Source organism: Hesperophylax consimilis, chromosome 2, assembly GCF_061612785.1.
Source record: "Hesperophylax consimilis isolate HC1 chromosome 2, BYU_Hcon_1.0, whole genome shotgun sequence".
Taxonomy (NCBI): domain Eukaryota; kingdom Metazoa; phylum Arthropoda; class Insecta; order Trichoptera; family Limnephilidae; genus Hesperophylax; species Hesperophylax consimilis.
This window is the reverse complement of record NC_142837.1, coordinates 16,086,821-16,108,769: the sequence shown is the minus strand read 5'-3', so window position 1 is coordinate 16,108,769 and position 21,949 is coordinate 16,086,821. Positions and strand designations below refer to the sequence as shown.

General features: G+C 40.3%; 1 protein-coding gene across 5 annotated transcripts in view; it reads left to right on the top strand.

The window, feature by feature from the left end:
* The window catches only part of LOC149425730 (protein groucho-like), a 358,855-nt gene that overhangs the window by 188,786 nt on the left and 148,120 nt on the right, over positions 1-21,949 (top strand). For all 5 annotated transcript variants that reach the window (XM_089641419.1, XM_089641413.1, XM_089641399.1 and 2 more), the window contains exon 6: positions 20,385-20,522. In XM_089641419.1, coding sequence (XP_089497545.1) covers positions 20,385-20,522 — 138 coding nt within the window. The remainder of the gene's footprint in view (positions 1-20,384; positions 20,523-21,949) is intronic.

Sequence of the window (21,949 nt, the reverse complement as noted above, 5' to 3'; positions counted from 1 at the left end):
CCACTCGAGACTTACTTGAGAGCCTTCGAAGTAAGTCTCGAAGGCTCTCAAGTCGAATCACGAGTCCCGAGATTTAGGGGCGACTTTAAGGTTGCGCCGGTGTCTCAGATGATGTTTACGCGTCTCAGCACTCGGGACTCGACTCGAGACTTACTTGAGAGCCTTCGAAGTAAGTCTCGAAGGCTCTCAAGTCGAATCACGAGTCCCGAGATTTAGGGGCGACTTTAAGGTTGCGCCGGTGTCTCAGATGATGTTTGCGCGTCTCAGCACTCGGGACTCGGGATTCCACTCGAGACTTACTTGAGAGCCTTCGAAGTAAGTCTCGAAGGCTCTCAAGTCGAATCATGAGTCCCGAGATTTAGGGGCGACTTTAAGGTTGCGCCGGTGTCTCAGATGATGTTTACGCGTCTCAGCACTCGGGACTCGACTCGAGACTTACTTAAGAGCCTTCGAAGTAAGTCTCGAAGGCTCTCAAGTCGAATCACGAGTCCCGAGATTTAGGGGCGACTTTAAGGTTGCGCCGGTGTCTCAGATGATGTTTACGCGTCTCAGCACTCGGGACTCGACTCGAGACTTACTTAAGAGCCTTCGAAGTAAGTCTCGAAGGCTCTCAAGTCGAATCATGAGTCCCGAGATTTAGGGGCGACTTTAAGGTTGCGCCGGTGTCTCAGATGATGTTTACGCGTCTCAGCACTCGGGACTCGACTCGAGACTTACTTAAGAGCCTTCGAAGTAAGTCTCGAAGGCTCTCAAGTCGAATCACGAGTCCCGAGATTTAGGGGCGACTTTAAGGTTGCGCCGGTGTCTCAGATGATGTTTAGGCGTCTCAGCACTCGGGACTCGGGATTCCACTCGAGACTTACTTGAGAGCCTTCGAAGTAAGTCTCGAAGGCTCTCAAGTCGAATCACGAGTCCCGAGATTTAGGGGCGACTTTAAGGTTGCGCCGGTGTCTCAGATGATGTTTACGCGTCTCAGCACTCGGGACTCGACTCGAGACTTACTTGAGAGCCTTCGAAGTAAGTCTCGAAGGCTCTCAAGTCGAATCACGAGTCCCGAGATTTAGGGGCGACTTTAAGGTTGCGCCGGTGTCTCAGATGATGTTTACGCGTCTCAGCACTCGGGATTCCACTCGAGACTTACTTGAGAGCCTTCGAAGTAAGTCTCGAAGGCTCTCAAGTCGAATCACGAGTCCCGAGATTTAGGGGCGACTTTAAGGTTGCGCCGGTGTCTCAGATGATGTTTACGCGTCTCAGCACTCGGGACTCGGGATTCCACTCGAGACTTACTTGAGAGCCTTCGAAGTAAGTCTCGAAGGCTCTCAAGTCGAATCACGAGTCCCGAGATTTAGGGGCGACTTTAAGGTTGCGCCGGTGTCTCAGATGATGTTTACGCGTCTCAGCACTCGGGACTCGGGATTCCACTCGAGACTTACTTGAGAGCCTTCGAAGTAAGTCTCGAAGGCTCTCAAGTCGAATCACGAGTCCCGAGATTTAGGGGCGACTTTAAGGTTGCGCCGGTGTCTCAGATGATGTTTACGCGTCTCAGCACTCGGGACTCGACTCGAGACTTACTTGAGAGCCTTCGAAGTAAGTCTCGAAGGCTCTCAAGTCGAATCACGAGTCCCGAGATTTAGGGGCGACTTTAAGGTTGCGCCGGTGTCTCAGATGATGTTTACGCGTCTCAGCACTCGGGATTCCACTCGAGACTTACTTGAGAGCCTTCGAAGTAAGTCTCGAAGGCTCTCAAGTCGAATCACGAGTCCCGAGATTTAGGGGCGACTTTAAGGTTGCGCCGGTGTCTCAGATGATGTTTACGCGTCTCAGCACTCGGGACTCGGGATTCCACTCGAGACTTACTTGAGAGCCTTCGAAGTAAGTCTCGAAGGCTCTCAAGTCGAATCACGAGTCCCGAGATTTAGGGGCGACTTTAAGGTTGCGCCGGTGTCTCAGATGATGTTTACGCGTCTCAGCACTCGGGACTCGACTCGAGACTTACTTGAGAGCCTTCGAAGTAAGTCTCGAAGGCTCTCAAGTCGAATCACGAGTCCCGAGATTTAGGGGCGACTTTAAGGTTGCGCCGGTGTCTCAGATGATGTTTACGCGTCTCAGCACTCGGGACTCGACTCGAGACTTACTTGAGAGCCTTCGAAGTAAGTCTCGAAGGCTCTCAAGTCGAATCACGAGTCCCGAGATTTAGGGGCGACTTTAAGGTTGCGCCGGTGTCTCAGATGATGTTTACGCGTCTCAGCACTCGGGACTCGGGATTCCACTCGAGACTTACTTGAGAGCCTTCGAAGTAAGTCTCGAAGGCTCTCAAGTCGAATCACGAGTCCCGAGATTTAGGGGCGACTTTAAGGTTGCGCCGGTGTCTCAGATGATGTTTACGCGTCTCAGCACTCGGGACTCGGGATTCCACTCGAGACTTACTTGAGAGCCTTCGAAGTAAGTCTCGAAGGCTCTCAAGTCGAATCACGAGTCCCGAGATTTAGGGGCGACTTTAAGGTTGCGCCGGTGTCTCAGATGATGTTTACGCGTCTCAGCACTCGGGACTCGGGATTCCACTCGAGACTTACTTGAGAGCCTTCGAAGTAAGTCTCGAAGGCTCTCAAGTCGAATCACGAGTCCCGAGATTTAGGGGCGACTTTAAGGTTGCGCCGGTGTCTCAGATGATGTTTAGGCGTCTCAGCACTCGGGACTCGGGATTCCACTCGAGACTTACTTGAGAGCCTTCGAAGTAAGTCTCGAAGGCTCTCAAGTCGAATCACGAGTCCCGAGATTTAGGGGCGACTTTAAGGTTGCGCCGGTGTCTCAGATGATGTTTACGCGTCTCAGCACTCGGGACTCGGGACTCGACTCGAGACTTACTTGAGAGCCTTCGAAGTAAGTCTCGAAGGCTCTCAAGTCGAATCACGAGTCCCGAGATTTAGGGGCGACTTTAAGGTTGCGCCGGTGTCTCAGATGATGTTTACGCGTCTCAGCACTCGGGACTCGGGATTCCACTCGAGACTTACTTGAGAGCCTTCGAAGTAAGTCTCGAAGGCTCTCAAGTCGAATCACGAGTCCCGAGATTTAGGGGCGACTTTAAGGTTGCGCCGGTGTCTCAGATGATGTTTACGCGTCTCAGCACTCGGGACTCGGGATTCCACTCGAGACTTACTTGAGAGCCTTCGAAGTAAGTCTCGAAGGCTCTCAAGTCGAATCACGAGTCCCGAGATTTAGGGGCGACTTTAAGGTTGCGCCGGTGTCTCAGATGATGTTTAGGCGTCTCAGCACTCGGGACTCGGGATTCCACTCGAGACTTACTTGAGAGCCTTCGAAGTAAGTCTCGAAGGCTCTCAAGTCGAATCACGAGTCCCGAGATTTAGGGGCGACTTTAAGGTTGCGCCGGTGTCTCAGATGATGTTTACGCGTCTCAGCACTCGGGACTCGGGATTCCACTCGAGACTTACTTGAGAGCCTTCGAAGTAAGTCTCGAAGGCTCTCAAGTCGAATCACGAGTCCCGAGATTTAGGGGCGACTTTAAGGTTGCGCCGGTGTCTCAGATGATGTTTAGGCGTCTCAGCACTCGGGACTCGGGATTCCACTCGAGACTTACTTGAGAGCCTTCGAAGTAAGTCTCGAAGGCTCTCAAGTCGAATCACGAGTCCCGAGATTTAGGGGCGACTTTAAGGTTGCGCCGGTGTCTCAGATGATGTTTACGCGTCTCAGCACTCGGGATTCCACTCGAGACTTACTTGAGAGCCTTCGAAGTAAGTCTCGAAGGCTCTCAAGTCGAATCACGAGTCCCGAGATTTAGGGGCGACTTTAAGGTTGCGCCGGTGTCTCAGATGATGTTTACGCGTCTCAGCACTCGGGACTCGGGATTCCACTCGAGACTTACTTGAGAGCCTTCGAAGTAAGTCTCGAAGGCTCTCAAGTCGAATCACGAGTCCCGAGATTTAGGGGCGACTTTAAGGTTGCGCCGGTGTCTCAGATGATGTTTACGCGTCTCAGCACTCGGGACTCGACTCGAGACTTACTTGAGAGCCTTCGAAGTAAGTCTCGAAGGCTCTCAAGTCGAATCACGAGTCCCGAGATTTAGGGGCGACTTTAAGGTTGCGCCGGTGTCTCAGATGATGTTTACGCGTCTCAGCACTCGGGACTCGACTCGAGACTTACTTGAGAGCCTTCGAAGTAAGTCTCGAAGGCTCTCAAGTCGAATCACGAGTCCCGAGATTTAGGGGCGACTTTAAGGTTGCGCCGGTGTCTCAGATGATGTTTACGCGTCTCAGCACTCGGGACTCGGGATTCCACTCGAGACTTACTTGAGAGCCTTCGAAGTAAGTCTCGAAGGCTCTCAAGTCGAATCACGAGTCCCGAGATTTAGGGGCGACTTTAAGGTTGCGCCGGTGTCTCAGATGATGTTTACGCGTCTCAGCACTCGGGACTCGGGATTCCACTCGAGACTTACTTGAGAGCCTTCGAAGTAAGTCTCGAAGGCTCTCAAGTCGAATCACGAGTCCCGAGATTTAGGGGCGACTTTAAGGTTGCGCCGGTGTCTCAGATGATGTTTACGCGTCTCAGCACTCGGGACTCGGGATTCCACTCGAGACTTACTTGAGAGCCTTCGAAGTAAGTCTCGAAGGCTCTCAAGTCGAATCACGAGTCCCGAGATTTAGGGGCGACTTTAAGGTTGCGCCGGTGTCTCAGATGATGTTTAGGCGTCTCAGCACTCGGGACTCGGGATTCCACTCGAGACTTACTTGAGAGCCTTCGAAGTAAGTCTCGAAGGCTCTCAAGTCGAATCACGAGTCCCGAGATTTAGGGGCGACTTTAAGGTTGCGCCGGTGTCTCAGATGATGTTTACGCGTCTCAGCACTCGGGACTCGGGACTCGACTCGAGACTTACTTGAGAGCCTTCGAAGTAAGTCTCGAAGGCTCTCAAGTCGAATCACGAGTCCCGAGATTTAGGGGCGACTTTAAGGTTGCGCCGGTGTCTCAGATGATGTTTACGCGTCTCAGCACTCGGGACTCGGGATTCCACTCGAGACTTACTTGAGAGCCTTCGAAGTAAGTCTCGAAGGCTCTCAAGTCGAATCACGAGTCCCGAGATTTAGGGGCGACTTTAAGGTTGCGCCGGTGTCTCAGATGATGTTTACGCGTCTCAGCACTCGGGACTCGGGATTCCACTCGAGACTTACTTGAGAGCCTTCGAAGTAAGTCTCGAAGGCTCTCAAGTCGAATCACGAGTCCCGAGATTTAGGGGCGACTTTAAGGTTGCGCCGGTGTCTCAGATGATGTTTAGGCGTCTCAGCACTCGGGACTCGGGATTCCACTCGAGACTTACTTGAGAGCCTTCGAAGTAAGTCTCGAAGGCTCTCAAGTCGAATCACGAGTCCCGAGATTTAGGGGCGACTTTAAGGTTGCGCCGGTGTCTCAGATGATGTTTACGCGTCTCAGCACTCGGGACTCGGGATTCCACTCGAGACTTACTTGAGAGCCTTCGAAGTAAGTCTCGAAGGCTCTCAAGTCGAATCACGAGTCCCGAGATTTAGGGGCGACTTTAAGGTTGCGCCGGTGTCTCAGATGATGTTTAGGCGTCTCAGCACTCGGGACTCGGGATTCCACTCGAGACTTACTTGAGAGCCTTCGAAGTAAGTCTCGAAGGCTCTCAAGTCGAATCACGAGTCCCGAGATTTAGGGGCGACTTTAAGGTTGCGCCGGTGTCTCAGATGATGTTTAGGCGTCTCAGCACTCGGGACTCGGGATTCCACTCGAGACTTACTTGAGAGCCTTCGAAGTAAGTCTCGAAGGCTCTCAAGTCGAATCACGAGTCCCGAGATTTAGGGGCGACTTTAAGGTTGCGCCGGTGTCTCAGATGATGTTTAGGCGTCTCAGCACTCGGGATTCCACTCGAGACTTACTTGAGAGCCTTCGAAGACCAAACTTGGCCCAGTGGTTTTCGTCCACTCAGTCATACTACTCGCGACCGGGTTGTTTGTCAAAACGGGAACAATTTAGGGCATATTGTCAACATTACAATTTATTAATGCTTTCAATATAATTCAATATACAATTTTGGAAACGCATTTAAATAAACCATAATCATTAATTGAAAAAAATCGTAAGTTTTATTCGATGTATTAACAATTGTAAAGAAAATTGGACCCACCAGGGTGATACTGAGCGTATCTTCCACTTGATGGCATTCTTCCACAAGGTGAAATAAGACCTTTTTTAATACTTGCTCTTGGGAGCCTTTATTGCAGAAAATGTTTACAATAAAGGGATTATGATTCGAATTCCAATTGACATAATTAGATATTTCTAACTTTTATCATTTCGATTTTTATTCATTTGTCTTAATCAATCGGAATTTCATCTTTCAATAATAATTTTTGTTGGTGCTCAGCATTTTACAGCACTCTCCCGTATCGACGTGTTTGTGTACAAATTCACGAAAGCCAGTCGCAGAATGCTCAACAATAAATACTTAATGGCTGAATATTCGACTTGTAATTTTGAATAATGGCGCGATTACTGGCCGAAGTTCCGTAGTATGGCGCTTGGGGCGGTTAATTAAACGGCAATTATCGCCCGCCCTAACCGCCCAGTGCCTACTCATTGCGGCTTCTGCCGCTCAGTGAGAATATCTGCCTACCTGCATCTACATGCAGATCTACATGTAGGTGCAGGTAGCTACAGGGCTGAAATAGAAAATATATGCACGTCAAGTTGCCCAACAATGCAATAATTGCTTCTTTGAAGAAAAATGTATTGACTTGCGGACCTTTTTAATCATTCAAGAAAAACGTACAGATTGCACCGAATGCAATATAATAGGCACAAAGCGATAAATGATCTTGGGTAAAATAGTAGTATAATTATGGTAATGATGGTAATTACCATAAAAATTCTTAACTCTTTACATAGACCGAGTTTCAAAATTGCATACAAGTTGCAAAATTTGCACAGAGAATGTTGCATATTATCTCCAATTAGATACCTATTACAGACTTGTCACGTCTGAAAAAGGTTTAAGTATCGTTATTACATATGAGTAATGGCGGATGTCGTTTACAGCCTTAAATTTATATGTCCCATTTTGGCGATAGTCCGTCGGGTCCGACCGTCCCTGGTCAATGCCGCCCTGCGTCACATTGATGGTCGGTCATACATATTAGTAGTGCTGGCGATATCGATATGTGCATTAATGCGCAGCCTTTGATACGGGGCTACTGTGAACAACATGGAAGTACCGAATACAGAGTACAATGCACGTACGCTCGTTAATTTGCGTTGCAACTTTTCCCCTCAATATTGGTAATACTGGCCAACATTTCAATCAAAACACTTACGTGATTCAGTATTGAATCTGTATTCTCAATTTAATTATTGTTGTATAACGTTTTGTTATCGTTGTAGTGCAAAACATTATTTATTATAACTTTCCCCAGTGATATTAGTGCGTTTTTGTTGAGAAAAATAACACTTCCAACACTGTTAAAATTGAATGATTGCGGTTGATGATAAATTTGTGATGTTCACCGGACAAACATAAAGCAGCGAATAGCACGAACATCTCATAACGATACACTCTGCTCAGAATCTGTTATTCCCATTCAAACATAAGCACACTACATAGACATACACCTACACCTACAGCATAGTGGCTATGGCTACACGGTGTCTGGTTTCCCCGGGGATGCTTGGCTCACACTACCCCACCCCACCCCGCCCTGCCAGTTCATAATAACCCGCCCCGTCCGACCACATTGCCCCACCGTAGGGGGTGGGTGAGTGTGGTCAGCCTCGCCACACAAATGCTGACGTGATTCTGGCCGTGTGGATTAATGTTTTAATAAAACCTTTATTAAATACACATGTTATTCCGTTAAAAATATATATTATAATGTACATTAATTATATTCATGCTTTTATTTAAATGATTGAAGTTTCTTATTTTTAAACAAAAATAGCCACCTCCGAATGGAATTAAGAGTACCTATCAGACAAACCAGACAAAACCACACATATTAAACATCCCCCTGTCTTCGATCAATTAGGACATCAATGCCCTCTATTCTATTGCACTCAACTCAAAACAAAACATATTCGTTCACCGCGCTTCGTACATTTTTAACATTTCATGCAGTGAATTCGACTTATTTTACACAGTACCTCACAACTTCAAATCTAAAATCAATAAATAACATTTACACAATACATATAACTCTGTATAGACTAGATACATCCCCTTCACCTCCCTCCTAGCATCCCATCCCTATAATAATAATGACATAGTATTTATATACCTAGCGCAGTTTAGTGTCATTTCACTTCAAGTGCGCTTTACAGGCTATCGTAACTCTTTTTTCGCCTCTGCCTGGACTGGGGCCAGGCAAGCAGCGCTTCACCTCGCAGAGTATTTGTCTACACTTTCTACACCTCGCTGCCACTTAAAGTAACTTTACTTCCCATCCCCGCCTTGCACCACCCCTTGACTGAAATTCCTAGTGGCGCGCATCGTAACGCCTAGTGTTGGCTAATAATAATTGGATAATTTATGTATAACTAATAATATTCCTTAATGATTTATAATAATTACATTTCACGGATGGTCGTTAGATTATTACGTTTTAGGTAATTTTTCACAAAATTAATTAACCTTCTCTGAAAGCATCATGTTTTCAGTAATGAGCTTCACCGAAATCATTGTAATTTTCATAAATTCCTATTTAATATGATAACCCCCTGCGAAATCATCATAATGTAGGTACTCATATGTTTTGTACGCTCTTATGAAATCGTCACATTTCGCATAAGCTTCTATTGAATCATCAGATTTTCCGTAAGTTCCTATGAAATCATCGTACTTCCAATAAGCTCCTATCAAATCATCACATTTCCCATAAGGTCCTATGAAACCATCACATTTCCCATAAGCTCCTCTGATAATGTCATATTTTCCTTAAAAAGCTCCCATTAAAACATCATAATTTTGTATGGTTTAGTGAAATTATGAATATGTCCAAAATTGGCAAACGGACACCATGAAATCAACTTCAAGATTTAATTGTTTCATTCCAATCTCCGATGAAACCATTTCCTACTAATCAATTCCCGTTTTCTCTCGATAAATAATTTGCTGAACACCATTCCTCCACCCACACAACTATCTTGATTAGTTTGTAATAAAACTACTTCCAATTATGTACTTGATAGAGAAATAAATTCATTAAATACCCCCTCAATTAGTATCCGGCATTAATTGGCTGCTAACAAGAAGTACCCAAAGCTTCACGCATTTAGCGCTGATACCTCACACTAATTTATTTATTTTTTATTATTGGATAATTTGTATAGCGCCGCTTTTGTGAGATATCACCTCAGGGGCGCTTTACAGTTGATGCAGGTATTACAGAAAATATAAATATTACAAAAATAGAGTGAAGTTAAGTTAAGTAAAATGAAGTAAAGGAACAGGTGACACGAAGATAGAAGATGGAGACTCTGCAGCCAGAATCCTAGGTGGTGAAGAAACTGGGCCAGCTGCTGCAGCGAAAGAGTCCACCGCGTCCACCAACAGTACCAGCACGAGGTTCGTCATCCGTCCAGGTATGTGTCTGCTGCTAATAAAGCGCTGACACATTATCCTCTCACAGATACCAGACCTTGGCAGCACCGCTGTGACGTTCTACGAAGATAGAAGATGGAGACTCTGCAGCAAGAATCCTAAGTGGTGAAGGAACTGGACCAGCTGCTGCAGTAAGAGAGTCCACCGCGTCCAACAACAGCTTCCAGGTGTATGCTGCTAATAAAGCGCTGACACCTCACATAGATAAGAGACCCTGGCAGCACCGCTGTGATGTTCGGCAAGTCCATCATTTATCTCCATGTAATCCTGTTCCTGGTAATTGTTGAAGTGGTGCATTCTGTCCGCAATAAAAAGCGACGGTTGGGGTAATAAATTACCCTGGGCTTAGTAAAAAAACTTGCCAGTGTCCAAGCTTGCCCAGTTTCCGAGAATTTTGTTTAAAACATCTGGAGTTTATTTACCGATCGCCGTTCGTTTCGATTGTCCAATATTTTTGAGCAAATTTCCGAATATTCACTTTTAAAACACTGCACTCAAATCACATATTATAAAGTTCTAATAATTATTAAGTTTATTTTTATTTAAGTTCAAATGTTGATTGATTTTAAAAATAATTTCAAAGTGATGTTGCCTGTTGGGATGCCTCATTTCCCTTGAAAATACTAAATAAAACACAAAGCGTTAAGAGGAAGCGTTAGGACGCGTCCTGCTGCCACGAAGGGCGCTATAAATTACCGGAAGCTGCAGGTATTGTTATGTGTGTTATTTGCTAATTTCAAATATTTCATTTGCTATTAATCGATAGGTGGGTTAGAATGCCGCTGGTGTATTTTTCACCTACGTAATATATTTTTGAAATTCCTTTTTTCCCATAGTTTCAGAAAAACACGCACAAAATACAATAACATCTTATAATATCATCCATTAATCCTCAGTTCCATATTACCAAGCGCATATTAGAAATACATAAATCTAGGACTTGAAACCAGGATCTTTCTCAGGACCCAGGACCGTATCTTTTTCTGTTTCAATTTTTCTTTTTATGAATTGCTAATATTGTCTTCAATAATAAAATATTACAATTTGAGATTTTACTCCCAAAATAAAATATTATATACATATATAATTGACAATGAATTTACACAAATAATGTTTTGACTAATAAAAGATTGTAATGTAACAGAAATATTTAATGGATACTTTGAAGTTTAAGTTTTATTATAACAGAAGTATATAATGGATATTTAGAAGTTTGAGTTTTAATAAAACAAAAATATTTAATGGATATTTTGGAGTTATGTTTTATTTAGTCGACAAGTCAAATGAAAACATTTCTCTGAGGAAATTAGATGATCCTGGTTTCTGGTACTGAGACTTCCCTTGTAACTATTCTTTCTCTCACGTGCGTCGTTCAGAAGAAAGAGGGAGAGGTTACAATGGAAGTATAAGTGGTATACCTATAATCAACAATGAAACATACAGAGAAGTAGTGTTCGGGAGAATTTTAACAGTGATGACAATAAAAATTTCCTATCACTATGATTTTCAATCGTAAACTTATGATTATTGTAACGGTAAATCAAGTCTAGGGTGTATCACATAAATTCAGATATAAATTTGTCATCAAATGACCAATCAGCGATATTTTTGTACATTTGAAAGGTTCCCGTTAAACGCCGATTATTATAGGTTCGTTGCAGCTTTTTAACAAATTGTGATCAGCAAAAAGCACAATTGTCATTTTGTACGTATGCTTTATGCTATCAGCTGATTCAATTTAAGCTCATCATTTGATAGAAACAGAATGGCGCGGGATGGCTATTTGATGACAATGTTGCACTTGAATTTCTACGAAACACCCAACCGAGTTTTTTTATATAATATTATCAAGTGGTTACGATTTTCATAAATGTATCAGAGAAGTTATCATCGTGTTTTCGGTAGCAAGGTGTAAACCATATGGCTTACTTATCGTCTTCAAAGATCTACTTCCTCAATCTGGTGTCCTCCATCCCACATCTTTACCAATAACGACTTTTTAGTACATTTTTAAAACGATATATATATTATTGTGTATCGGGAACAAATCTAGAAGACCGGCTGCTGAGGTGTTTTTGGTAAAATATTGATGTATTGTAATGTTAAAGAATGTGTTATTTAAACGCCCGTTGGGCTTTTACGTACATAACATAGATACATTTTATTTTTATAAATAATGCAAGTATATAATAGTTTTAATAATCTTATATTCAGAATAACAGTTGAGGATTATTTCGTATCTTCAAGTACTCGTATATTTGCCCTTTAAAGCAAGCAAAGTTCTTAAAGTAAAAAATTTCGACAGAGCAAGTTTCATTCCCCACACTGAGAGCAAGAATTATACATAAAGTTGCGAGAAGCAACTACATTATAGGTAATATTATAAGAAAGAAATATAGTGTTATGTTTGGTTTGGTGTTATATAGGTGAACATTATAAAGGTATTAGGTCTTGGTGTATTCTGTGAATACTGTTTGAATGATGTAGGCATGTGAATATAGTGTGAGTATTGCGTAGTACTCCCTGAAAACGTCTCTGGCATTTCATTGATGAGAGTTTAGATATAGTGTGAGTATTGCGTAATACTCCCTGAAAACTCACACTATTCACATGCCTACTCCCCGAATGATATAGGCATGTGAATATAGTGTGAGTATTGTGTAGTACTCCCTGAAAACGTCTCTGGCATTATTGTTCATTGATGAGAGTTTAGATATAGTGTAAGTATTGTGTAGTACTCCCTGAAAACTCACACTATTCACATGCCTACTCCCCGAATGATGTAGGCATGTGAATATAGTGTGAGTATTGCGTAGTACTCCCTGAAAACGTCTCTGGCATTATTGTTCATTGATGAGAGTTTAGATATAGTGTGAGTATTGCGTAGTACTCCCTGAAAACTCACACTATTCACATGCCTACTTCCCGAATGATGTAGGCATGTGAATATAGTGTAAGTATTGTGTAGTACTCCCTGAAAACTCACACTATTCACATGCCTACTCCCCGAATGATGTAGGCAAGTGAATATAGTGTGAGTATTGCGTAGTACTCCCTGAAAACGTCTCTGGCATTATTTTTCATTGATGAGAGTTTAGATATAGTGTGAGTATTGCGTAGTACTCCCTGAAAACTCACACTATTCACATGCCTATCCCCCGAATGATGTAGGCATGTGAATATAGTGTAAGTATTGTGTAGTACTCCCTGAAAACGTCTCTGGCATTATTGTTCATTGATGAGAGTTTAGATATAGTGTGAGTATTGCGTAGTACTCCCTGAAAACTCACACTATTCACATGCCAACCCCCCGAATGATGTAGGCATGTGAATATAGTGTGAGTATTGTGTAGTACTCCCTGAAAACGTCTCTGGCATTATTGTTCATTGATGAGAAGGGAATATGGAGGTAAGATTCGAAGTGATAGTCGACCTTTCGTTAATTCATTGAATGAAACTACAACCCACTGAATACAAGTGAAGCGGGTTAATTAGTAATTAGTTAGTTAGTAACCCCGGGCGCGGCGGTATCGGTGTTTAATGCGTTTTTAATTATTCATCCCGTCCGCTATCGCGATGCCCCGAAGCTACTATCAAAACCCGACCAGTAGTTCATCTGGGGCGAAATTATTTTGACGCTAGGCAATTTTTAAAAGTTAATTAATGTCTGTTACGGGAATAAATTGTGTGTTTTTATTTTGGATGAATATATAGTTAATGGTTTCGTTCCTTCTTAATTTCCCGCGTTCACTTATATATACCACGTGCAAACATTTCAATGTGGTATCAATCCAATAAGACTGCAGAATAGATAGGCTATTTTGTATATTTTCATTGTGTGCTTTGCGGTGGGAACTGGATAATAGCGTTTATTTAAAAAAAATCCGTATTCTTAAGACAGATGGATCTCCCTGAGGAGATCTCACTTTGTGTAACATATTTTATATATTTCCATGAAAAGGGGGAATTTCATTAAAAATACGTAGATACCTCCAAGTGATTCAGTATTATTATTTATCCAATGTAGCAACTTGTAATGTAGGTAATCTTGTGGTGATCTTTTCTTGAAAACAGTATTTTAAAAATTAACTTTTTTATTATTCATGGCATTCTTCAGACTTCTCTCCCGTCTTTAGAATATTTCCTCTTTTGGTCTAAGGTTTGCCATTTTAGTTATATGCATCCTATCGCTAGCATTTGATGAAAAAAACACTGCTTATCATCCAATTTTCTCTAATCCCTTTAGTTAATTAGTTTAAGATATAACAAATTAAATAAAAATAGTGATCAATTATTTCCATTCCCAATTACCCCCCTTTCTTCTTTGCACTCAGTAGTGGAGGGCCCCTTGTGTGACAATCACTCTCCGCCAACTCCCCGGAGGCGAGAGAGGCAAGAGAGGCAGCTGTAGTCAATTATACACAATGATTTCATTATAAATATTTAACGAAATGTTATGCTAGTACGTGTGACAATATACCTACAATCACTGAACTGCACAACAATCTGATTGCCACTCCATAAATATAGAAAAGCTTAGAGCTGTTAGTGCAGTGTTTTATTCATGCCACCTTTAGTTACATTCAGTTCAAATAACAAGTTGTTTTACTAATGAAACTCTTTTTACACTTTCACAATACCAACATGAAAGCACCAATATCATATTTTACTTATGCCCATGTGACCATATTTGTACTATTAATAAAATGATTTAACTTACTGACTAACCATCACGCCGTTTCCCCGCAGGGGTAGGCAGAGAGGACGGACCGCCAAACAACTAGGTCTTGGCACACTCTCCTTGCCTCATTCACATTCATACATCGTCTCATACATACTCTTCTATTATTCTGGCTGCCATGTCTTCTTTGGGCGTCCCCGACGTCTGCTACCATTAACATTCGCATAATATGTTCTCCTTATACTCCTTTCTTCGCTCATTCGCTCTACATGCCCAAACCATCTGAGCGTCCCTTTCTTAATCTTACTCATTACGTTTACATCAGCCTTGCAGTCTTTGCCACATTTCTCACTCAATCATACATAGCTACCTTGTGTACTGAGTATACTGCCCCGTACCTAGTAATTAGTAATTTTGTGGCACCGTAAGGAAGGCATAATATATTGATTTGTTACTGATTCACTTATCTACCCTTTTCGCTAGATAGGTGCCACTTAATTACTCGTATATTTACATTACGATATTGAAGTATTTGTGGCACGTAAATTGTTTTGAAACCTTCTGTCACTTTATGTTTTCACGTCACGTTTCATGAAAAAATAATGTTTTCCTCCTTTACTTTCTCTTTCACCGAATAGAGGAGACAATTTCCGCCATCAGAGTCCATGCTGAACAATCCACTGTCTGTCCCTTGTTTCATTCAGTGCTTACTTACATACTCGTATTTAAGCCGCACGCTCACAAGGCATACATTTATTATGAGTAGCGATCGGCTGCGGTCTGGTGGAATTTGTCCAACTTTTTGTATGCCCTTATATCCCAAATCTAGCTGCCAGAATTCTGGCTCTTAAATTTTACACGAATAGCGTGGTTTAGTGCTGCTATTTTCACCACTTTAATAAGGGGAAAATATTATGGCGTTAAATATACATATATGTATTCATAAAAAATATATATGTCAACAAACGTAATAGATTTTGAATATATAAGTTTTAAGTTATTCGGTGTTTTTAAATGTATACCAAAATGAATTACTGTTTTTAAAGCAAATGAAAGACTCGTTCAGATACTAATATTTGAATGGGAGTGGGATTTTGCTGTTAAGTTTAATACCATAGTATAGGAAGCTTTTTAGCTCAAATGTTGTATTTTTAGTTGCTTGTAGGATATGTTTTTGAAAGTCAAAATATTACTAATTGCTAGATATCAATATGAGCGTAGTCAATGTAATCATGTTACCATCTTTATAGAAATGCATAGATACATTTGCATTCATCATAATAATAATATTATGTATCTACTTACATAAATATTATGTAAACGATATTACAATATTTGGTCGGAAATGGGTATTAAAAGTAAAAGTGTTATTGACTGTATTTGACTTGAAAACATTCGTTTTAATATTGTATTGTTTTAAAAAACCCCAAAAAATTATATTTAAATTAATCTCAAATAATTTGTAATCTCTCGCATTACAGCATGGAGCGTACTACACCCGCAAATGCAATTTGTATGTGGTTCAGCCGGTTTCTGTGCGCCATCCGCGCCATATAGTCCGCTCGCTGCAGAACGGAGACTATCCCAACTTTGTAATTGAAAATACGCGATTCGCTCATACAAATTCGCTCGTTACACCGAATGTAACTGTAATGTAGCATTCGTAACAATGAAACGCCGCGGCCGCCCGCATAACTCCGTACAGAACTATAGCGTTCGACGTCGGAGTACTACGTTAGACTGAATGTGGGTTGCAACTTTAGACTATGGCGTTACGTTACGTACTCGTAAGAGTAGCTATAGCCGAGGTAGCGGAATTAAGTCATCACTGGAATAGTAAGATCGAACATGATTTCGTACACTAAATATTTACCTTTTTCTTATTTAACTGTGTTGTTCCTATTATTTTCTGTGAAATTCTATTTATATTTGTCCATTGTTTTCTTGAAGTTTTAACGCGTAGTTAAAAAAAATAACATTAGAAATAAATTATTCATATCCAAATCGATTATGGTAATTCTAATTTTATTTCCTACTGAACAAGTAGAAAAGAGGAAACTTATCTATAGACAGAAAACTACACATTACACATACTCGTATTATTCATTGAATGGTAAAAACACGTGAGATGTCGATTGTTTGTGTCGTATTAATTGAAAATTAAAACGTTATGTGCATATATTTTCCTTTATTCAATATTATTGTTCCTTATTACTGTTCCTTATTATGATTTACCGTAATAATATTATTTAGAATCACAATATTGTTTGGACATTCATTCCCATGCACCGAGCATCCATGTACAAATTAGAATTATTTGTTCACCGAGCCAAGAGTGCGATAACACTATGTGGTTCGTTCCAACTTCCAAGTGCTCCGGAGCGTCATGTGATATTACTGCAGGCTGCAGTAGGCTCCTACCTCCGACCCCCCTCCCCGTGGGAGCAGACGGAGACAAAAGTGGCCAGGGGGGTATAGGAGCGCGGCTCTAGTCTGGGTTAACGGTCGGTTGAACCCATTCAAACAGCATCCCGGTACGTTCAAGAAGGTTATTTCAATGGCAGTATCGTTCAAGATTATTACGCGTTTATATAGAGAAATTATGTGAGAGTATCAGAATTGTCTGATACATGCTCAGATCAGACGTCTTCCTAACAACGAATTCATGTTGCTCTATTTTACTGAATCGGATTGAATGAATTGTTTCCCTTGAGTAGAATGTGCTGAATCAGCGGCCAGGCCGGCTGCCGGCTCAGCATTTTAAGGAGTAGGTACGAAACGTCAACACGTCTCTTTGGCGAAGACTATTTAATATTTCTCCGTTTATTGACTATTTCCTTTATTTTATTTTTATTAACATTTTATTGGAAAAACCAACAGTTGATTTGCAATGTTTTATAATGTATTGTAAAATATGTATTATTATTAAACCAACAGTCGTATCCATAATTTCAGAAACCTCCACTTTCACAGTTGACGGCAATTTAAATTAACAACATGTAAAAAATACTAAAAATAAAATAAAATAAATAAAAATAATAATTAAAAATAATAATTAATAAAACAAAACAACTAACAATTTGTAGGCTTAAGACAGTTAAATACATTTAAATTAAAATAAAAACTATAGCAGACTTAAGATCATGCGACGACCAGTGTTTTTTGATATAGTGTCCTCTGCGTGCAGTTCTATCTTTTATAAGCATAAACTTTTTAATATAAGTGTGTTTGTCGGAAGTGACTTGCCAGGTAAGTATGTTTTGGTATCTTTTCTAAATAACAAATGTAGATCCTAGGAAATAAATTGTACAGCGCCCTTGAGGTGATTTTTCACAAAAACGGCGCTCTACAAATTATCCAATTATTATTATTATTATTAATAATAACAGGTTTTCACCGATTAGTAGATGTGTCATTGATTTGCCGCATTTTGTATTACAGCATTGGTCTCATATCGGACTCTCACATTCCTTTCTATAATACCCACCATACAGAATCCACAAACATGAAACATTTTTGATGGAATACAAATACAAAAATAAAACCATCAGTTCAAAAATGCTATCCCAGCACTAGAAATTTAATTCAATTAAAGTGCTCGATAAATAATATTTTTTTGACATTTTTCAAATCATGTTCATGAATATTATCTACCACCGATACGTGCCACGTATCGTGCAATACATTGCCACATCTGCTAGCCATAGAGAGTTAAGTGTCATTCTTAATTACGACGAAGCGTTATTAAGTTATTAGCATAATAATTAACTTAACCCGAGTTGAAGGTTCTAAGTCACCCCGGGCAATTATCGCCAAGTTGTTAGTCATTCATCTCGTGACAACTGTTCGTCATCAGCTGTTCAAATCAAATGATTATAAACTGATGTAATGTTAATGAATTCCACAAGTAAGTGACATTTACCTACGTTATGTTAATACATAATATTATAATATCAGGCTTCTTGTGGGTGGAACTGTTATAAGTGATTGGTAGCGGTAGAGAATCATTCTAAAGACTGTTGGTCTACTGTTTTGGCTTACCTCTTCGAAAACGCGTTCACACGGAGAAAAATGAGTATGGCATAAATATCCTTTTAAAAACGTGATAGCATTTAATTTTTTAACAAACCATTAGTTGTTTCATTATATATAGGAACACGTGTTCATGCAGCTGCGCTTATCCTGTTATTATATAATGACGAAATGGAAATACATTAGTGGTTTTATGAACACATGTTCCGACATCCTCATGCACATTCGATTTAGTGATAATGTTAGGAAATCTGTCAATACGTTCGTTAAAGGCCTACAGTCTTGTTTTTAACAGGAATACGAATAATTTGACCAGATTTTGAATAAATTGTCAATATTTTACATAAGTATGTATTCTCCGTGCACCACCAGAGATATTCTCAGTATCTTCATTCATTTATATCGAAAGTTCACTCTTTAGATTAAATTAGCCCTCTTCCACTTGTCGACACGACACGATCACAATTGTTTTGATCATAGAGACAACCGCTCTAAACGGTGGTAGGTTTTATCTCGTGGTAATTTGTATTTATAGTTGATGTGGAAAATGTTTTGATTTTACCGAAATACCGTATGTCAAACTAAAGCATGTGAGATATCTGGCACTTGGACACTTCCCCCCGCATTCTTTCTACTACGAATAAATCACTGTTCTGTTCATTTGTTCCGCACTCAAGTCCAGTGTTGAGTAATACAATTATAAGAACAATAATGGATATCACTGTTTTTTCTATCGAAATAGTTTCATTGTGCTTTCACACAAACGAAGTATTGAATACCGTTTAAGTTTAAGTTTAGGGCCCACAGTTTACACACGCGTTGTGCAAGCGGGTTCCCTGCAGAGCATCGGACCATCCCAAATTTAAAGCGAAATGCATACGTCAAATCTAAAATTGAATTATTACTGTAATAACGTAGGTACTAACGACCAGTGAAATAAATGTAAAAAATAAAAATTAAAAGAAATATGTGGGTACTAAAAAATTGCATATACATAAAAAGATTCCACGGCCGACTATCAAAACCCAATCAATTACTTAGAAGGCAAATACGCTGGCTATTATACTATCAAGTAATGCATCCTGCTGAAAATATAAGAATTTTTGATATTTTTAATTATTCAACCGAAACTAGCGTTGACCCTTGAAAAAACATAGGTTATTCCGATTTTGAAAAAGACGATTAAAATAATATTTTGAAAGTATTATTTATAGGTTGGTAGTAGATAGGTACCTACTTCTTTAGTTGCGGTTTAATCGGGACAAAAAACCACGAACAGACAACCGAAATTCAATATTATCGTTAATATATTTTGATATCATAGTGTCGGTTCCTCAACTACCCTGTTCCAAATCACCGGTCCCGATGCATTAGCCTTCCCATCCCTTGTCACGGCTGCCATTCCTTTTGAGGTCGTCACACCATCTCTCTGGAGTCCTAGATCGGAATCAGGAACTTCCTGTTGTCCCTGTCACAGTACTTGTAATAGTTATACTAGATGGCTCACAACTCCCACCAGAATGCAGTTTACCTGAATTAGCTGGTAGAGCCCACACTATTACACGGGGTGCATATCTGCATATTATTATGTGTAAGTCCACCGAGATGCATACTGTCTTACTGCATACTTTAATATGTCAATGCAGATGGGGTGACTATAAAGTGTAGTCATTTTATTTGTTGTTTTTTTTTGCCTGAATAATTCGATTACCTAAATCAAAATGATAAATCCTTTTTTAATCGTATTTTTCTAGTCTAATCACAGAAGACCTGACAATAATGAAATGCTTTACTGCAATACAAGTTTGTCTGTTGATTCTTATGTCCTATCACATTTTCAAACTGTAGTAAGTACTGATTTAAGTACTTTTTTACTGTACTGTAGTAAGTACTTTTTTCTTTCAAGAGTTTGCTAGTCAACATAACTCAATTGTCCCAACCAATTCTTGACAGCTCTCACGGGCATTACTTCTAATTTTTTATTTATTTATGCAACATTAAACACTTATGAAAATGATGTACCATATTTACTTAAATATTAATTATTTCTTTCAGACCGAGATAGCAAAGCGATTAAACGCCATCATAGCTCAGATTCTACCTTTCCTGAGCCAGGAACACCAACAGCAAGTGGCCACGGCCGTAGAAAGAGCCAAACAGGTCACCATGACCGAACTCAACGCCATCATCGGGGTAAGTTTACCATCGTCTTTATCCCACCAATTCACATATTATTAGCCCCATGTCTAAATGTACCCCGCGATACCCTAAATATAGTTTAATGATGTTATGTATAACTATTTCAGGTGACTTGACTTTTATATGTTACTAGTTTTAAATAAAATTAGGTGTAGACAGTGACCGTTCTCTTGTTTTGGAGGTCAAGTGTGCAAAATTTCACCAATCTCGGAAAAATTATTATATTTGTATGAAAATCAAATCCACGTTGTGCGCCATAAACATTCTTCTTTATATATCTAAATAAATAGATTAATTTATATAATTTTCAATAATACATAATACGCCATTTTAAACAAGCCTTCAATAAAATTACATCCTAAATTAATTACCATTAACAACAAGCGGATAAACATAGCGTTTTATAGCTTTTCAATTTAATTATGGAACATACTGAAAATTCAATTTCCTGCATATCTATTTACAAAGTAGATACAAAATTCGTAAAATGCAATTTACAAAATGTGCAACGCGCCAGCATTTTTAAAGTACCTGAAATGTATATTTAAATACTTGTGTTAGTGACGGTTAGTTGAAAATATCACATACGTGTAGCAATTTATCAAATGGTACTATAACTAGGTATACCGATGAAAGGATGCAGTTTGGCGAAGACAGTATAACGTTAATATTCATATGTCTGTGGTATAACGCCAATATCATATTCCCCAAAACAAGAAGATCTTATAAACCACAAGCTTCACTACCCATCTGCCTAAGTCTGTCCGTCAAATGTTTTTTTACTATTGTCGACCTTTAATTTCATGTTTTAAAGCTCTATAATTCAAGACGGACACAAGATTTGAAGCTGATTTCATTAAACTTAATCAATCATAACCGCATCGACATTTTTGTAAGGACCACAGAGAATTACACTGCACTGCCTAAGGCCAGCGGATTTGTATTGGTTTAATGAACACGCATATTAATATTGAATAGGCGGCCATCTTGGTAGCTCTGAATCCACTCTTAGAGGGAGAATTCGCTTTTGCCATTGCCATCTTGAATCAGTTTTCTATTTTTATCTTCCAACTGACCATGGTGCTCGAGCATGATTCTTTCATCACTGGCTACGGGTATGTAACCACGGTTGGTTTTACTGTTAAGTGTATCTAGGTGTGCAATCACGGTGCAAACAATGATGCCATGTATTATGGAAAACTCTCCCCAAAACGCGGCCCTACCTTCGGTGATTTTTGTTTGGTTTTTCGCAGCCCAGCATCCGATAATTGAACAAACATCGCTTTTAATTGACAGTACTGCCGAGCGGCGCTGAGCCGGACGCCATTTTGGTGTAAACAAAAATACAGAACGCCCGGGAAAAATTATTGCCGGCGAAATCAACCGAGTTACTATTTATAAAAACCTTTTTTTATTGTTGT